This window comes from Jaculus jaculus, chromosome 10 (assembly GCF_020740685.1).
Source record: "Jaculus jaculus isolate mJacJac1 chromosome 10, mJacJac1.mat.Y.cur, whole genome shotgun sequence".
NCBI classification, from domain to species: domain Eukaryota; kingdom Metazoa; phylum Chordata; class Mammalia; order Rodentia; family Dipodidae; genus Jaculus; species Jaculus jaculus.
Genome location: NC_059111.1, coordinates 78,020,321 through 78,041,085, shown reverse-complemented (window position 1 = coordinate 78,041,085; position 20,765 = coordinate 78,020,321). Strand labels below are relative to the sequence as shown.

General features: G+C 35.3%; 1 protein-coding gene across 1 annotated transcript in view; it reads right to left on the bottom strand.

Annotated features, from left to right (window-relative positions):
* Window positions 1-20,765, bottom strand: part of Cftr (CF transmembrane conductance regulator) — a 133,921-nt gene that overhangs the window by 30,165 nt on the left and 82,991 nt on the right. The window contains exons 16-21 of the mRNA XM_045160653.1: window positions 19,707-19,744; window positions 18,699-18,940; window positions 16,187-16,266; window positions 10,900-11,050; window positions 9,902-10,129; window positions 7,256-7,359 (exon numbers count right to left, since the gene is read on the bottom strand). Coding sequence (XP_045016588.1) covers window positions 7,256-7,359; window positions 9,902-10,129; window positions 10,900-11,050; window positions 16,187-16,266; window positions 18,699-18,940; window positions 19,707-19,744 — 843 coding nt within the window. The remainder of the gene's footprint in view (window positions 1-7,255; window positions 7,360-9,901; window positions 10,130-10,899; window positions 11,051-16,186; window positions 16,267-18,698; window positions 18,941-19,706; window positions 19,745-20,765) is intronic.

Genomic DNA, 20,765 nt, shown 5'->3' with positions numbered 1-20,765 from the left:
TTTTTATTTATTTATTTATTTGAGAGTGACAGAGAGAGGGAGAGAGACACAGAGAGAGAGAATGGGCGTGCCAGGGCTTTCAACCACTGCAAACGAACCCCAGACGCATGCGCCCCCTTGTGCATCTGGCTAACATGGCCCTGGGGACTCGAGCCTTGAACCAGGGTCCATAGGCTTCACAGGCAAGCACTTAACCACTAAGCCATCTCTCCAGCCCAGAAACTTTTTAATCCTATAACTTTCCCAAAGACTTCTGTCTGTTGCTATCATCCTTCACATATCTTTTATTTTTTGTATGTGTGTATGAGGTGTGATGCAATATGTACATGTATGCATGTTTTTGTGAAGAGTACACATGAGTGTAGGTGCACATGCGTGTGTATGTGTGCTTGTGGAGATCATCTGGTGTGCCCTTGTGTCGTCCTTAGTTGTTCTCCACCAGATTTACTGAGACAGTCTTTCATTTAACCCTAGAGCTCAGTGATTTGCTAGTCTACCTAGTCAGCTTGTCCAGAGTAACTCCCCATTTCTACCTCCCAAATGCTTGGATTACAGACCACTTTTATTCCTGATTTGCTTTTATGTGGGTGCCAGTGATCATAATTCAGCTCTCTTCACACATGTGCAACAAGAACTTTTCTACTGAGTCAACCTCCCAGCCCCACTTTGTAGAGATTTACATAGGTAACATTGTCAGAGGGAAACAATAACTTGCTGGTGGTTCTATCAATCCAAAAGTTTATCCCTTAGACCAGAAGTTAACCACAGGTCATGTTCAAACACATCATATGCTTACATGTCATCTATAGTTGCCTTGCTCTGCAAAAATTGAGTTAAATAACTAAGATGTGTTCACATAAACTTGTAAAGCTAAAACATTAAAAGAAAAAGGTTGCTAACTTTTCTGATATGACACAGAAAATCAGAACTAAGATGAATATTAGAGAGTGTATGTAGTAGACAGCTTCACAATGCTGGAATGAATATCCAACCAGACAGTGTTTATGGAAGGAAGGAATTTAATATAAGCTTACAGATCCGGGGAACGTTCCATCAATGACCTAAAAAGCTGGCTCTCATTCATAAATACAAACAGAGAGAGAAACCACCACCAGCTAGCAAACACCAAAACTCAGCAAGCACACACCAGCAGCAAACAGGACCCCAGAACTCACACTGTTCTCGACACCTTTGGGCTGGAATTCCTTGTAGCAGGAGTCTGCCTGCTAGGGGTTGAATTTGCAAACTCAATTTTAGTAAAACACCTGAGCCTATGGAGCCATACACTCAATCTACCACAGTACATAATCCAGTGACTAACAAGACTGGAAAAATTAGAATCACCTGGGGCACATTTCAAAATATTGACAGCATCAGAAGAACTTATTTCAATGGCCTTTTTGAACCCAGACTAAGTTTTATTTTTATAAGGTTTCTTCGTGTGCTGCCAAGTTGAGATGCTATGATCTAATTCAGCTTTTCATTGCAAAACTAAGAAAATCTAAGTCAGGAAGTCAAAGTGACAGACGTAAGCCCCAATTAGTTTTTCAAACTTCTCAATTTTTTACACTGTAGCAATGCCTGAGGCATAAGATTCTTGTACTAATTCATGACTCTAGAACATTTTAATTGTGTTTACTTTATATTTGTTGATTATAGCAATGCATCTAGTTAATTTCTTAGTTCAGTTGTAGTAATCGCAGGATAACTTAATCAATGGACTTCAGCATTCAGGATGGAACAGCATATGATTTCTATAAGTATCTGGAATAATGGTTGCATCCATGTTAGTTTACATTTAAAGATTGTCATATGCAATGATTCAAAACAAGCAAGGTGGGGCTGTTTCCTTGGTGAACTGGGTACCAGCACAAGGGTGAAAGAGATCAACACTGAAAAATCAACTCCTACCAAATCAGACTTCCAGAGACCCAGAGGCCCCCAACACCTCATCACTGAAGCAGACCAAAAATGAACCTAACGTGGCTCAGGGAAATTTTTGTGCAAGACAGGGTGGAAAGAATGTCAGAGCCACATGTTGGGTCATGATATACAGAGACATTTATCCTACCCATAACTATGGGCTAACTCCAGAATGCATGACCCATAAACCTCAACAAGGAGGGGTCAGGGGGAGGGAGTAGGACATGGATGAGCCTAAAATGGTACCAAATTGACTGTATTCACTGAGCACAAAACTACTTAATAAAAGAGAGAGAGAGAGAGAATACTAGAGCTAGCAAGAACCTAAGAAAATTCTTAACCAAATTATTTTGTTTTACACATAAGAAAAATGGGGCCCTGGTAGGGTATGGGTCTATGACTTGTCTGCCTTTCAGTATTAAGTCCAGAACAAAACATAACATTCACTGTGCAGTATAGGAAAATAATTGGACAGAAACACATCTTGATACATAGATCATGCATACCAAGTATATAGACCATGGGAACTGAAAAATAAAGACATGACCAATAGACCATTAAAAGCAGCAAAGGTAAAATAGGAAAAATATAACTTCTCAGATTCTTATAACAGAAATAGCTCTTAGTACAAGAATATTAATCACCTGGAGCCACAGAGAAAAATGAAATCTCCTTTTCTCCTTCACCAGGTTTCCTGATAGACATTATACAATCAGTCACTTGATCTTACTGGAATCCAAAATAAACAGACAAAAAAAAAGAACAAAGGAGAAACACAGGGAGTTTGTATTGACAGAAAACTCTTCCCAGATTGCATCAACCGTCAAGGACCTTCTGAAACTTCATTAGCAGGAATCAAAATAAATGGGAGCCCTGAAGATTCACTGTCTCAGTCATCCTAGTGACTTCCTTATTCTTAGTAGGGTCACTTATTTCAATCAACTAGTGGGAACAGGTATGGTTTACCTAGAAACTAAGGGAGCAAGATAACATTCACAAAGTGAGCATATTTTAATTGTGTTCCTTCTGTGGTAGACAGTCCTGGAAAGCCATGAGTTGTCAAATGCAGCATTCAAATTAGGCACCTGATGAGTATGAGCAACGGATGAGTCATCAGTTAAATATTTCTCGAGTTTAAAACATCACCTTTGGCACTCTCTCTGTCTCTTATTTCTTTATTTAATCTTGCAAACAAACAAGTTGGCAGAGAAGCAGTTTTAGCTCATCTTAATGGTCCCTTAAGACCCTTGGTATAGTTGTAAGGAACTGCTCCACAGGAACCTATGCCCTAGAGTGTTCAGTCTCCTGGAGAACATTCTAGTACTGTGATATATGTACTCAAGCTGGTATTTGAATGTGTTTAGAGAGCAAGAGAGAGAGGTGTACATTAACCATATGAATCTGTGATTCATCAAAAGTTGGTTTTTGAAGCATGGATTAGATCCTAGATATAGAGAACTCAGATACAAGAGAGTTGCAATACAGACAATGTTTAAAGAAATGCAAGAGAGCAGGGGCAGCAATGAGGACCAAGGAGTATCTATGAGGTAAGCAAAAAGACAAGTGGTGGAGTGGCCTCAGGATACATTCATTACAAATACTGCTAAGCAATTGCAAGAGACAAAGATGTAGGTTTGGGCAAGGTATTTGTTGCAAGATGTGGGGAGGTTGGAGAAAGAATTGGGATAAGGACAATCCCTGAAGAAGTTTTTCTGTTAATAGGTCAGAGAAGTGGGATGGAAGCTAGACATGAAAGGTCTCACAAAGAAGGAGCCGACTACCCATTATTGACCTATATATAGGAAGGACATATAAGGAGAGGTAAAGAATTTGAAGAGAAGTGTAGTAGGCTTCTATGAGACTCACTTGTACTAGAAGGTGTTGTTATACTGCTTTATCAAGAGAGAGCTAGTGAACATAAATGGGAGAACTCTCTTTGGTATTGTTTCCATGAGGTATGTAGCAAGGTTAAAAGAAAGAGCTACTTTGGGAATTAATAAGGGATTTGATATTAAAAAAATATAGGAAAGGAATCAATGAATAATTTTTAGAGTTTGGATTTGAGATACATGGTGATAAACACAAACTACCTTGAGGTATAAGCTGAAATGTTGTCATCCAAATATTGCATTTACTACTCAAAAGCTAAACAAAGCTAGGTACTTTGGTGTAACAGGTAGGAGAGAGAAAAAAAAAAGACACATTGCCATTTTTATCATTTCATAATTCTGTCAGTTTGGCTCTGTGCCCATGTTCAAACTGGGCCAGATTGGTAAGTGAAATATTCATTCCAACTCTAAAGATTTTTTCCCCCCAAGGAGCACTGAACTTAAAACTAAGTGTATGTCTAACAAAGCATCCTGTTTCATTTGAGAGCTTGTTTGGAGGTTCTAGCAGGGGAGTACAGCTACTTGTATACCCTTGACAGAGGACTGGTCCTATTCTATTCGGGGAAGGTCATCCTCTTCAACCAAGCCCACAGCTTCCAGAGGGATGCACATGGAGCAGTGAGGGAGGAAGGGGACACCCACCTCGCCGGCCAGATCAGCCAAATCAACCCTGGCTATCAATGGGGTGACAGATGTCACAGCCAGATCACCCTCACATCCATCATTTGAAACTTGCTCCCTATAAATGCAAGTAACCACAACACATTGAGTTTTTGCTGCAAAAGTCACAAGATCATGGATACAATTTAATATCACGCATAGGTGAAATCTGAGGGCATTGCTCTTTCTTCCCTTCTACTCCCAATGTGTGCTGAGGTGAAAGTAAAGACATTACTGTATACTTTTAGCATCCATTTGAGTGACAGCATTATAATGGAACCAGTGCCTAAATAAATTCCCATAATCACCCAGCAAAGACCACTAATACTGTTTGTCAGGAAAATGAACACCTGCATACTCATGCTGATATTCAAACAGAAGAACATGACTTTTAAAAAATGAAATTTAATACTGATAATTTTCATAGTCTGTATTGCAAAATAATCACACTTTACAAAGGTACTTTCATGCAACAATATGTAAGAACAATGTCAAAGAATCACAAGCACCTATGAGGAAAACAGAAGTGAAAATGTCTTAAAGCTCCTCTTTATGGAGATTGGACATGCATAACAATGGTTTTGACAGCATGTGTATAGGTTATTACATAAATTAAACAAGAGTTTGAAATGTAAAGTCACTGTTGTAGAAAACTTAATAAATATAAAATTTATTCAATATTTTCCTGCTAATTTCCAGAAGAAATACTTTATATATCTTTAGAGACCAAAGTCCAAAAGCACACTGGACTATAACTAAGAAGAAAAGACATGTAGGAGACTAAAAAGAACTAGTCTAATAGCAAAAATAGCAGGGCTGGAGACATGGCTCAGTGGTTAAGGTGCTTGCCTGTAAAACCTAATTACCTGAGTTTACTTCCCTAGTACCCACTTAAAGCCAGATGCCCAAAGTGGCACATTCATCTGGAGTTTATTTTCAGTGGCTAGATGTCCTGGTGTGCCCATTCTCTTTCTGCTTGCAAGTAAATAAATACAGCAACAGAAAAGATAATGGAAATTATATTTTAATGATTAAAATACCTCAATAAAACATGGAGACACACAAGTAAGAAAAGAGCCCTGTTCCCCCAGTGAAATATTTTTTATTTGTTCTGATCAAAATTGATAATATACATTTTACAATTATATGAATGCATGTGGTTTGAGAACATTTGACTTACCTCAGAGAATGGGAAAGGAAACATAAGTAAAAAGTGTTGTATAGTCATTTTAGTTCATGTTTCTAGGGTCTTCCAAAAACACAGTTGTGGTAGTTTGAATGTATGTTCCTCATCGATTCATGTGTTTTTTTAAAGCTTGTAACTTGTGTCTCTCAAGCTGACTGGCTAGAGGAGGTATCACTGGGGTGGATCCTGGGGTCCAGACCAAAGTAGGATTTGGGAAAGATCTGAATTCTAGCCCAAATGTATGCAGAGAAGTCTGACCTCTGGTGGGATACCTGCTACTTGCTGTTTTTTGGTGTTTGCTAACTAATGGTAGTTTTTCTCTCTCTCTGCTTGGATTTATGAATGGAGCCAGATTTTTCTGCCAAACATGGAACTTCCCCTGGATCTGTGAGCTTGAAATAATTTCCATCCTCCCATAAAACTGTGTTTGGTTGGATTTATCCCAACCACATGGAACTGTCTACAACAGTTAGGGAGAACACACCCAAGGGCCTAAGAGAAACTAATCATGTAGTCTCCAGGCCAACCATATGTCTGAGCAAAAATTATGCTTTTTCCTTTCAAATAATGAAAAAAAAAGTCTGCCTTTGATCTCTTGCTCTGGCTACCACAGTAATTGTGTCTCTTGACAAAGTGCTAGCAATGGACATCACTATGTGCTCTTCATACAGTGAATCCCAAGCATAGTCACTGTATACTGTGATACAGTATACAAATATGTGGCAACACTGATTAAGTCAGAAGAAAGAAAGTAATGATAAAATCTTTAAGAAAGAAGGAGCTATTAATATGACTGCAGATATCAAGATTATAAAAAGCCTAAAGATGCTGAATTTTAAAACCAAATTATGAAAAAATTAAACAAGAAACTAAAAGTATAAATCATAAAAGAAAACATAAATAAATTTACCTTCATAGAACACAGATGTTTCTTTTTATTAAAACATGCTATGAGTAAAATCACTGGCTTGAGGACTATATTTAAACATATAGAACTGATAACTGACCCAGGATCTATAAACTACAAATCAATTTAGAAACTAAAAAAGGTTTAGCTGAAAGATAAGCAATCAATATGTACAAGCAATTAACAAACAAGGAGTCCAAATAGTGAATAAATAGGCATTAAGTTATACTGGCTTCTCAGTAAACACTACATTCAATATATTGTCAAAAAATCTGATAAATAAGGGTCAGTAGCCCCATGGAGCTACAAGAACTCTTACATTCTCTTGGTATAAGTGCTTACTATTAGAACAGACTTGAGATTTGGCAATTTGAGATTGTCTAGTAAAGTTGAACTTGAGGTAAATTTCTATTAAGACGCAATTTCAATGCTAAGATTTGCCTTGGAAATATTCTAGAGAAGGAGTCATGTGCAAGAATGCAAACTGTTATCTTAAATCTTCATAGTGACAATCTATGAAGAAGAAAGTTAAATCATCACTTGATAGGTGATATAGAGTGGTCTTAAATTTACTTCTAACCCTTATTTCTGAAGTTGGGTATTGGATATATAGTTATTCCTTGTATTATTTCTGATTTTTAGGGTTTTCTAATTTTTTCTTAAAATTAAAAAAAAATAAAAATGACTTACTAGGCTGTCGAGTTCAATGCTGGAATTTACAGCCCATTGCAGTGTATTCATGATGTTCATAGCTAATGTTAGAATGATTCCAATGGAGGAGCCTGCCCCTCCACCTATACATGAAAAAGGTAATGGATAAGCTATATGTTATTCCTGTCTCCGTAAACCATTTTATATCTCTTATCGCTTATCACACACATCACATTTCAATTTTATGCTAATTTTAGCCTCTACTAGGAAGAATAATATCCTCATATAGCAAGTATTTAACCAATGGTCTAAATCAAACAGTGAAAGTAAAAAGTTATCCTTCTAAAAATATCTCAAGTACTAAAGGACTACTATGTATTGGGTATCGTATTTGTCTCTTTTATTTCCCTGTATGTAATAGTAATAACAAATACCAGACTGAAAAATGAAAAAGAAAATTATGAGTCCAAATAAACTGTAGGAAAAAGTAAAAAAAAACTGAAGCATACATTTGAGTAGCATGAGTAGGATGTCTAGATGTACCTGTGCAAGGATGACATTCTGCCATAAATAAAATGGAATAAAATGGACCTAGTATATTACCAGGCAGTCAGAAAACTAATAGGTCAGCCATTTAGAAAGAGCAGCTTACTCATTATGTTAAAAAGAAGGAAAAGTAAAAACTAACATGCGTGGGAAGGAACAAGCTGAAGTGTTTTATTAGAGTAAGTGTTTCTTTCTTCAGGGGTAGGTGGGAGAGGGACCACTAATTAAAATTGAACATATACAAAATTATGACAATAAAAATTGCTAAGACAAATGTTCATATCCTGAACTGTAAGTTCAGGATACCAGGTTCCAGATGATAGATCTTGTATTTAACATACATGGTAAATTTTCATAAGGCAAAAAGTTGTTAATTATAATTTTATGTCCATAATTCCTTCAATAGAAGGTATGCCACAGACAGCACATGTGTGTTTTATTAGTACTAAATAATATATTTAAAATATTAAAATTAATCCAGGGCCATATTTTGAAAGCTAAGAAGAAATTAAGGTAAAATCTTAATAACAAAAAGTCATGTAATAGTCACTAGGCATTTATTACACAGACAAGGCTAAACCCTAAAAACACTAAAAGTGTTTTGCACAAATTATCTCATTCAACACTCATGGAAAGATATAAGCATATTTACACATAAGGGGACTAGAAAAGTTAATGCTTGAAAGTAAATATGGCATTACATCATGAATATAGTGTAACTAGTACAGCCAAAGTTGATAACAACTACTAACCATTATCTGCTGTATCTACTTCAGCTCTGACTTGGAGGTTCTATACCACAATGATTGTTGTTTATTATTTTTGATGTGTGTGTGGTTGTGTGTTTGTGTGTGGCATGTATGTGGTGGAGGAAAAAGTGAAAAAAGGGGGAAATTGACCTCAAAGAGGTTATGTAGTCTGTAGGTAGACTGAGCAGAAAGGAAGCTGTTCTTTTATGTGTTTGTGAGTGTGTTTGCAGAAGTTTATAATTGGACAGAGAAACTCTACTATTAATTCAAAAGGCCAGAATAGACAAGCCACATAAAATCCATGTGGTTTGGCCCTAGTCAATCAAGAAAACCATTCTCCAGAGAGAAATGAGTGCCTGACTCCCTAGTGCCTGCCTATTCTGGTCCATCTCTGGTCCCGCCACAGGCACAATGGTGACACAAGCCCTAGGACTACATGAGGTTTTTCATAACTCCAAATAATGCCTCATTTGAGGTTGGGCAGGGTTCTTATGATCAAACCTGCTGTAGATTTGGAATTTCCTCTGAATCTTTTCCCACTGTAATGCATACACACAGGTATTAAGTACACACACACACACACACACACACATATATATATATGTATAATTTTGCACTCCAAAATTCAACTTCTTCTTCTAACATATATATATATATATATATACATATATGTATATATATGTGTATATATATATATATATATATATATATATATATATATATATATATATATATAATTTTACTCATTTATGTATGCTTTGGGTTTTTCACCCGAAGATCTATGATATTTCTATTTGGAAAGTATGGTACTTTTATCTAAGTTATTTCATTCTGTCAAGTTGCTTCATGCACAAGTTATATTTGATAGAGGCTTTTACTGACTAGTGGTTAAGTGAATAAAAGAACAAAACTTATCATGGAGGAAGGAAAGAAAATTGTTTTGTCCTCTCTTTTTTTTTACCTCTCTCTCTGTTTCACACATGCACACACACACACATATGTATGTGTTTATGTTTCTTTTCCCCTATTCAGAGTTCTTTCACAAGGAAATATATTAATTTAGAAGCCAGTATCCTTTACCAACATTAGCACAAAATACCTGTTCTTATCTGTAAATCACATATTTTTGTTATTTGATCTGTATCTCTGGTTCTGTTAAACTATGAAACCAAAGAAATACCATATATAGCTCTAATAAAATCAAAGAAATTTTTGATCCAACAATAAAAACACAAATGCAAAGAAATCATTTGTTGAAAAGTAAACTCACAAATTTCTGATTAATATGCTCAAAAAATTAAAAGACATCTAAAAATTAACATATAAGAATGTGGCACTGACAATGTTTTGACTTAAATGGTATGCTAAATACTGAAAAAGCCCACAGTACCTGTTGTTAAAATTGAGACAAAGGTAATAGCAATGAAGAACAGTGAAAATATCAGTTCAATGCTCATCTGGAACCACCGCAATGTTGACAAGTATAAGAACCAATTTGCTGAGTGTACATTAATAGCTTTGTGGAAAAGACTTTCAAAATAAATCTGCCGTCCAAAGGCACGAAGTGTCCATAAGCCTTTTAAGCTGGTGACAAGGTGGGTGAAGATGGGGCTTCTGGCTGTGAATTATCACATAGAAAATAATGCAAATCTTGTAAATACAGAATGGAATTTCACATAATCATGTTTCTGAAAAAAGATTAATTCAGGGTCATTATAACACAAATATCATTAGCTAGGCAGGTCTTTACTTTGAATAGATGGAGGATTCACTTTTGACACATTTATACTTCCTTTTCACTTGGCAACTGAGTATTTTTTCTTTAAGAATAAGTTTTTGAATGTCTAAAGAATTTATGAGATTTGATTTGTATTATAACATTCAAATAGAAATGCATTTCAGGCTTATTCTCTGAAAATGCACCAATACCCAGAATGTCTCTGAAAAATGTGCTTCAAAGTATTCAGGCAGAGTTTGGAGATACACCAAAAAGCAACCCGAACATAAAGGAAAGGTCTGAAGACAAGCCAAAGGGAAGCCCTCTAACTAGTACCATTTGGGATCCTACAGAAACGTTTAACGTTTAGATATTATCATTTTAAAATTTGATTATAATAATAAATTATGAATGAATGACTACACATCAAATACATATATTTGAAAATTAATACAAGGTATCAAGGGTCATTAAGAAACAAAACCAATCCATGTATACTTTGTAATGGAATTTCCACTAGTATGCATATATATCTCAACAAAATCACTATTAAATAATGTAATATTTTAAAACCATAACACATGTTTTTAGAAAAGTAGAGTAATAAAAAAGAATAATGAAAAGCCCTTATGGCATTTTTTCCAAGGCAAGTCCTCTATATTATGTCATACCTTCTGATTCCAGTTGTTTGAGTTGCTGCGAGGTGTTAAGAAAGTACACTCTCAACAAAACGAATGCTGTCATCACTGGAATACTTGCCAGTAATATGTATGGTTGCAGAACAGATACAACAAGTATAGCACCAGTTACAACAAATGTCCACTGTAGAATCAAATAAAAAATATGGATGAGCAAACATTTCACTTTGAAAATAGATAAGGTGTATTGGTGACAGAGATACATTTGTTCTTATAACTCTGCTCTGCTCTATTCTTAATGAGAAGAAGTTGTGTTTCTCCTAGGAAGCGAGATATCACAAAGGATATTTTGATAGGTCATATGATAATTTAAAATTACTTAGGTATGAAAACATTGTGCTGCCTGATCTTGGGATATTTTTATTGTTTGACATTTTATACATTGTATAATAATTTTATATAAATATGAATTTTTAGACACACCTTTAAAAACTAAACCTCTGAAATAATTTCAGTATGATTATTAGTATGGGGATTTTTGAGGCATTTCTGAAAATAAAGCATTTATTCATCTTGGAGTCTTCTGAGTCACAAATATTTGGTTTAAAAATATTCACATCAGAAAATTGTGTAGTTTCTTGGTCCCATGTTTCCTGATGTTTGATATTGAAAGACACTGTACTTAAATTTTATTCCCTTCCTTAACTATTCTGTTCCTATTTGTTGCAATAATTTGAGATACTTTAACAGCACAAAAGAAGATTCAGGGAGATGGCTGGTTTGATATGAAATTACACAATTCTTTCTACATTGTGTGTTGTCAGAATGAATTTTGCATTTCAGCTGAATCGATCTTCATTTTTCTTTCTCATATTTTCTCACAGAAAATTGAAACTCTGTGGACAATCCTGAAACAACTTCTACATATCAATATGATACTAAATACATAGATATTTGAAAAGATAAAATACCTGCTAACATTTATTCTACAGTAACTCATTTGAAGAAATTAAGTCTCAACAAGAATTTTAAAAAAGAAGAAGAAACCAAGTAATAGTCAGTAAGCCAACTCTCTATCAGAAAAAAAGAAGAAGAAGAAAGAAAGAAACCAAGTAATATTCAGTAAGCCAATTCTCTATTAGTTTCCATGGATTTTTCAGCTAACATGCAGTTGGGGCTGGGACAGTGTAGAACTTAGATATGGACAAACTTTTAAATAGTTTCCTATCTCCATCTACCACTTCAGGTAATCATCTTATGTAAGTGAAATGCCTTTACAGCTATAGCCATCAAATGTTGGACCTCCAGCCTCTCTCTCATTTGCAAGTACTTGGATGAATCTTTACTGTACCATGCACTACACTAGAAATATTGTGATCTAGCAACCAGAAAATCTTCCATATTCCCCTACTGACTTACAAGTGCCGGTAGTGTAATGAAAACATCCCAAATGTTTTAACAAAATGCTTCCTCATTGACAAACTATAGTTGCTTTGGTTTTTTTTTTTTTTTTTTTTTTTTTTACATTTGGGACAATTATTTCAAAGAAATAGGAGTTTCAAGAGAAAAGAGGATAGGGAAAGGGAGGAGAGGGAGTAGGTAAATTCATGAGGGGGTAGAGATGAAGAGGGAAGGACAGGAACTGACTAAATTCTAGGCAGTGTACATTAATGGTGGAAATATAATATAGTTTAAATATATCATCAAATTAAATGTGAGCATGCCTGAAACACAAGCGCTATTGCATTAGTAATATTAGAGATATCCAGCTATTCCACTAGGGTCAGGATCTTTTGATTACTATTGGTAATTATGAACTGAATTGCATTAATTTTCACTACTGCTATTTTTGCTATATAATACCAATTTAAACATTGGGTGGAAAAAATGAACCTAAGGGTATAAAGACACATTCTAACCATCAACATTTTTTTCTATCAAAAGCTTCATTTCATTTTTAATGACTGCAGATATGGTGTAGAGTCTTATAATGGGTGGCATTATAGTTGTATCTTGTATTACTTATTTTTGTGGTGCTGTAATGAAATACCTAACAGAACAACTTAAAGAGGAAAGTTTTTTTTTTTTTTTTAGCTCACAGTTTTCAGAAGGTCACCTGGCCCCACATGCATAGGCAGCAAGAGTAGGAACAGAATTTCTTCACTTTTTATTGGTCAGGAAGCACAGAGAGAAGGGGAATTACCAACATTGGGCAGATTTCTCCTACTTATTATTCCATTCTAACCCTTCAGCCCATGGGGATAGTACCATACAAAGGACTGGACCATACCTTCTCCATGAATTCTCTCTGGAAATGTTTCATAGAAGACACAACCACATGTATGTCTCACTCATATTCTAGGTGCTTGCAATCCAGTAAGTTCACAATACAAACCTTATCTAAATGCTCTCTCAAAGCCCAGGTGTTCAAGGCTTAGTTCCTAATGTGGTACTTTTGGGAAGTGCTGGAGCCTATAAAGATGGAGCCTAAGGGGAGGTGTCTGAGTCACTGGAAGTGTGTCCTCAAAGGGGATGGAGGAAGCCCAGCTACTTCATATTCCTCTTTTACATTTATTATCTACCTATCTTCAGTTTCTGGCTATAATGTGAAGATTTTATTCTACCACATATTACCAATATGATTTGGCATCTCACTACAGACCTAAAATCAAGAGTCAGTTGATCATGGACTAAAATCTCTTGTTGATTCATAAATTGCATTACTTCAGATATGTGTTATGGTAATGGGGAGTGAACAAATACAAGTGGGGTTAGGTAAATCAACTCAGTAAGACTGGGTTACAGAATAATGGAGAAGGTGAGTACATGACAGTAATGTTAGCATTGTAGGAGGATCACTGTGAGTTAGAGGCCAGCCTGGAACTACAGTGTGTTCCAGGTAAGCCTGGGCTAGCATGAGGCCCTACTTTGTAAAAATAAACCAAAAGAAACAAACGATGAATAATAAAAAGTCTCAACCTTGAGAAAAGTAACTCTTCCTACCAGAGGTAATTATTCTCACAGAATGAGGTTGGGTCCTACTAATTTAGCACTTATGTAAAATTAAAGGCACTGATTTAGTATTCTCAGTAATCTAATAATGCAAACAAATGTTATATCCTAGATTTAATTCTTAATGGATTAGATAGGACTCATTACCAAGCAGTTATATTTCTGAGAGGTAAACAAATAAACTTCATGACAAGATAAAATGTGAGCACATATTTCTAATTTCTGTTCATTGTTAACTAAATCCTAAATGTTCCTGAACAAAGTTAAAAAAAAAAAAACAATTAAAAGCAGGATATGGAAACCTAAAAGGCACTGTGAAATGATGTTTCTATAAAGTAGCAACATATCGCTACCACTGAAGAGCCTCAAAAGCATTTCTGTACCTGAAGGCCACACAGCTTACTTATGAAACTGGAGCAGATACTACTAAGAGAAGTTCACATTACAAATCTTCAAAAAAGGAGGTTTTTTACATGCCTATTTTAAACTATGATGTATATGAATCTTAGACATTAAATCCATAAATAATAGGAAATCCTTGAAAATGACTAAGAACTAGACTAATGGAAATTAATAGCAAGAATAGCAGGGTGGAGAGAAGACATAAAAGACAAATTGCAGAGATCACAGTTCAGGGACTCAGTGCATAACCATAAAATGGGATAAGAAAGAATAAAACAAAAGTATTTAAAGTGCATATTCATGCTTCTGTTTAATGAGAGAGCCGTTTACTCAGATATAGAAATAACCAGATTGCTAGAGTCCAGTTTGTCTGTTGGCTTTCATGACTAAATTTTTCAGCATGTCAGTCTACAATATCCATGTAATTTAGGAAGTGAAATGGAACATCATCAGACTTTTCATCCTTATTTTACAGGTGACAAACCTGAAACCTTTGAAGTTGTCTGCTCAAAATGGTGATAATTGAAGAATAGAACCCAAAAACTTCCATTTTCATCATATAGCATCCTAGTCCAGAAAGTACACTTGCCATTAAAATTTGAGAAACAACGTGGAGAAGGATTTTTTTGAGAAAATTTATTGGTATGCCTCATTTTGTTCCTGAAATACTCAAATACCTTTTTAATCAATTCAAGAAGCACAGATTATATTAGAGACCTGTGATTGCAGTCCTAGAATGAGGAACAGATATCTAGTGTTTAAAGAAAGACATAGGAAACACACTTTTGAAATCAAAACATGAATTAAAATTTTCTAGCAGGTGCTGTTGGTGCTGAGTTATTTCTCTAAATACAGCCATGAAAGGAATCAAAAATGCTAAAGGTCACTTTGGAAGGCAGCAATGCTCACCACTATACCATCAATGCATCACACTAAAGGCCACTTTGAAGAGTAATGTATTTGATGGTATCATTATTTCAGATGAGACAAACCAACAGGCCCCATTCTCTTCTTCTGCTGGTATTGATTATAAATACACACAATAACATGGTAGTCCTTTCTTTTTATTTTTTTAAGTTTTCTCAATGCAGTATTATTTTCCAGGGGTGTTGACGGAGGAGGGGGAGAATGCTCATTCCACAAAGGGCAGCCCAGGAGGCTGTGCCATTTGCTCTCTAAAGCTTCAGTAAAACCAGCAGGAAGCTCAGAGAGCTGTGCACAAATGAAATCCAACAGGCAAGGATATTGAATTACAAACCCTCCTAAACCCTGTCACTTTGAAGTCCTAATGAGGTATCCCTAAGGTCACTTTCCTCTCCACCCCAATGTCTTTCATTCTTATCACATGAGTCACTTCACCCTAAAGTCAGATTGTAGCCTGGCTACTCTGAAAGCCAAGTTACAACTGTCAGTCAGGGATAGCCTTTCTCACTACTCAACTCACCTTCTTTCTGTTCCTTCATGGAGACCCTTGCTATGATAAAATAGCTAATCTGTGCCAAAGTGTTCTGGGTGATGCTAAAGTGTAGCCCACCCAGGGGTGCCATTATCATTTCAATGTAGGCTTTCTGAAACTAGATGAGTTTCCATCAAATGATATGTGAATCCCAAAATGTACAGTTTTATGGCCAATTATGTGGAAAATAGTCTTTTTGTACCTTTCAAATCAATCCAACCCAACTGTTACATCTAAATGTGGGATTTTCTGGGGCTTAGGTGAAGTAAATAGATATGACTTGTTATTGAACTTACTCAATATGAGTCTTTATTTAAGATTTTGCCTCTTGTAAGACTTATTCAATTGACAGGATTTCAACTCTTATACAGAAAATTTTTGAGCTTCATTTTTTAACTAATATAGACAATATGACAAATACAAAACATAAAATAGTTATATTTTACATACCTGGACAAAGTCAAATATGGCAAGCGGTAAGAAATCATCCAAAATTGCTATATCTTTTGAAAATCTGTTTAGAATTACACCTATAATACCAAGAAAATTTTTTCAAAAATAAATTTTAAAAGATCATTAATATATTTAATACTAGATTTTAATCACAGCAAAGACATTCAGAACTCAAGACTTAGCATGTAATCAGAGAATTAAGGAACTAGAGATTTTAATTTTTCTAACATTTTAATTATGTGTTCAAGTTATCCCCACTTTTGAACTTTTACAAAATACAGATGCCTGAAAGATTCAGGAAAACCAATGTCTTTAATCAAACTCTTATAAGTTGGGTCAGGAATGGGTGGTCATCCTACTAAACCAACTCGACTTTTGCCACTTTAGGTTTAAAGATACTTTACTGCACAGGCAGCTATCATTTCCTTTTGTCTTTATTCCAGCACATAAAGCCTACCCTCTCCTCTGACATAGCTCAGAAGTATCCACAGCTATCTCCCCACATGATCACTGTGGGGACTATCTCTGCAATGTTGTCTGTCTACCTTCTTCCACTGGCCATCTAAGATTCAACTTATCTTCTAAATTTTAGATCCCATCCCCAAGTCTGATCATTGGTTGCTTCAATTAAAAAAAAAAAGTGCATATAGGATATCTATCCACTCTGTCCAGCATGAAACAAGGCATTGAGTTAATAGTGGTAAATAAGTCACTCTAATTTCTCATTGGGTTAACTGTCTAAAAATTAGTTAACTTTTTTGAACTTTATCACTATTAACTATAGGATAAAGTCCAAAATTCTTTGTTTAACATTTATGACTTTCTATAATTTGGTCTTACCTCATCTTGCTAGTACCAGCTTCCTATATTTTATTATCCTCATTCAGGTAAACTCACCTATACTTTTAAACACAAAAGCACTAGCTGAAGGAATCTCTTCCTTCTGTCTGTACCTCTGTGTTACTGTATATATGCTATAGATCACAATCACATATTTGCACATGTTTTTGTCTTTTCCTAGACAGTGGGTTGCTAGAAATCAACAGGATTATTCTACATTTGTTTTGTTTCACTTATAGCCCAAGCAAAGAACCTACATAGGGATTATTTGGTATATATTTATTAATTTATTCTTTAACAATTTTTATTAAAAATATTTGTATATGTTCCCATAAAATAACCAAAGCTGGAAAAACCTGTAGTATTTATAATTATAATTACCATTTAGAAACTGAGTTTGCTTTGGTGATATTTATATTCCTGATGTGTCAAAATAGACATTTACACTTTTGTGTACGTACTTGTTTGTGTGCATGTTCATGAATTAATATATGTGGGGGCAGGTATGGACCAGAGGACAACCTTGGGTATTGCCCCTCAGTAGTACTTTTCTTTTGGGTTTTTTTGGCTTGTTTGTTTGGTTGGTTGGTTTTTTCGAGGTAGGGTCTCACTCTAGCTCAGGCAGACCTTGAATTCACTATGTAGCTTCAGGGTGGCCTTGAACTCATGGTGATCCTCTTACCTCTGCCTCCCGACCTTTTTTGAGCCAGGATTTCTCATTTGTCTGGTCCCTACCAAGTATACTTGTCAGGCTGGCCAGAAAGCTCCAGGCATGCCAGTGCTTGGATTACAAGTGTGTGCCATTATGCCTAGCTTTGTTAGGGATGGGCATCAAATCTAGGTCCTTATGCTTGCAAAGCAAATACTTTATTGACTCAGCTATCTCTCCAACCCTATATTAATCCTTTAATCCATAGTCAATATGGGCTTAAGGTCACTTAAAAGTGGCAAAGAAAAAAGTTACATAGGAAAATCAGGTAAAGTCCAAGTGCAAAGGACCCCACTTGAGATAAGCTACTGGGTGTTGCCAAGTATAGCAAAGAACAATTAAGTATTAATTGAAATTAAAAATTAATTAAATAAATAAATAAAATTAATTAAAAATTAATTAACTGAAATTAAAAAAGGACAAGTGGTTCAGAAAAAACTGCTTCTAATGTGACCATCCCAACAACACACATGCCACACATTGAGTTACTATTACCTGATACAGAAATATTAGGAGTCACAATATATGAATGCCTGTACTGTCTGACAAATGCACCCCTGCCAGGCATAATAAGGCTCAATAAAGAACAGATGCATTTGAAGCCTTTCTGATACTAGAATGCCAGGAGTCTACAAGTTCTGAGGATGGTGACCAATAGTTTCTCCTTTTACATTTGATTAATAATTTTACTTTCAGATTTTTTAGCATACAGCGTTTTAGGTATCATTGTCACATTTTCAAATACATCCTTAGTTCTTCTCCACTCTTACTCACTCCTTGGTACCTTCCTCTTCATTCTGTACATGTAAGACTTCCAGGTCAGAGCTTCAATCACATAAGACATAGCTCCAAGAGTTAACAATTCAAACTACTTGAAATTTAAAAAAAAAAAAAAATCTGCACAGCAAAAGAAACAAAGTGAACACACAACTGTTTCATTTTGTATACCTACTCACATACCTGTTTTTAACCCATTTAAGGCTGATACTGGTGCATGAAGTATAGAATGAAACATTTTATGATGTAAAAATTTTGAAGTTGTTATTAATGTATGCGTCAGTGGAAGGCCCCTAAAAACTCCTAAGGACAGTAGCGTGTCAGAAACGCCCACATATATATAAAAAACATAATAGAAACTTGTTTTTGTTATAATAACAGCATAATTATTTTTAGTACTATTGTGTTCCAATGACAGAGGGTTGCTGTAAAACAAAAGAGAAATGTTATTTGGTAACTAAACAGGCCAACTGAATTTCAAATATACATAATTAAAACTAACTGGAGCCTAAGGAAACAAAGCACATTGAAGTAGCAGACTTTGTTATAATAGTTTCACAAAAGTTTCTTAAATTTTCTTTCCACTGAAATAGATATAATTAATCCTTATTAGAAAATAAAATACAGGAAAAAATACTAAATGTCCAAGGTACTTCATAAACTTTTATCAAGTTTCAAGGAAATTGAACATACTATTTCCTTTAGAAATGGGCAAAGAGCTACAGGACTTGAACAGGCTCACAATTTAAAGTAGTTAGCTCTAGGATCTATAGATTACACACTTATAGAGTCAGCCAACAGGAGATTGAAAAAAGGTGTTTCTAAGTTGCATCTTACTAAACATGTATAGACTTATTTTTTCATAGTTATAGCCTAAATAATTTGCTATGACAAGTATTTACACAACCCTCTTAGCATGTTAGGTATCAGATAAATCCAGACATAAGTTAAAGACTATGGATAGGCTATAATGTGAATACTTCAGCATTTTACACAAGGACTTGAGCTCCTCCAGTTTTTAGTTCCACAGGGTTTGTAGAACCCATCCTCCTCAGAAACCAAGGAATGACTGTTTCTCACTACCACAACACTGAAGAAGGAGTAACACATAGTGGGTACTGTAATATTTTATACCATTCAAGTAACCAATGGAAACAAAACACAATTCATAACAGGAAAGGGAATACTCACGTGTTAAGTATCCATAATGTAACAGCTGAGGCTAATACCTGGAAAGAAACAATGCGCAATCAATTGGTTTTCTATCATCTTTACCTGTTCCTTCCACACCCTTTTTTTTTATTTATTTATTTGTTTATTTATTTAAGAGTGACAGAGAGAGAAAGAGGCAGATAGAGAGAGAGAGAGAGAATGGGTGTGGCAGGGCCTCCAGCCACTGCAAAGGAACTCCAAACACATACGCCCCCTTGTACATCTGGTTAACATGGGTCCTGGAGAATTGAGACTTGAACCAGGGTCTTCACAGGCAAGCACTTAACTGCTAAGCCATCTCTCCAGCCTGACAGCCATTTTTAACTTGAACACCATCAACATCATAGCACCCACACTGTCAGTTTCTTTACATTGGTTTCCTGGGTCAGGAAGCTACAGTAATTGTTATAAGTACCATTATTTTTGGTAAGTGCAAGTACCATTATTTGTGGTAAGTGCACATTTAGTTAAAGAAATTCACTTTTTACTGAAGTAAATATTTTGTTCATTTCCTCATTAATTCAATAATTATTAATTGAACCTTATAGAAAAGTTAACTATAGCCATTCAAAATAATAAGCTTTATTTTTTAAAATTATTTATTTATTTATTTATTTGAAAGCGACAGACAGAAAGAGAAAGAGGCAGATAGAGAGAGAGAATGGGCGTTCCAGGGCCTCCAGCCACTGCATACGAACTCCAGACGTGTGCGCCCCCTTGTGCATCTGGCTAACGTGGGTCCTGGGGAATCGAGCCTCGAACCAGGGTCCTTAGGCTTCACAGGCAAGCGCTTAACTGCTAAGCCATCTCTCCAGACCCAAGTTTTATTTTTTTAATAGAGACTAATCTCAGTCTCCTGATAGACAACTAATATCTTTGGTTTTATAAATAATGTAATTTGCTGAGCAGTGCTAATGGAAGATTAATACATGTGAGACTAATTACTGTAAAAGAGGAGATTGATATTTATGAAAGTAAAAAATGTCAACCTTATAAGAATTCAGTTAACAAAAAAATACCATGTGCATTCAGGCTAAA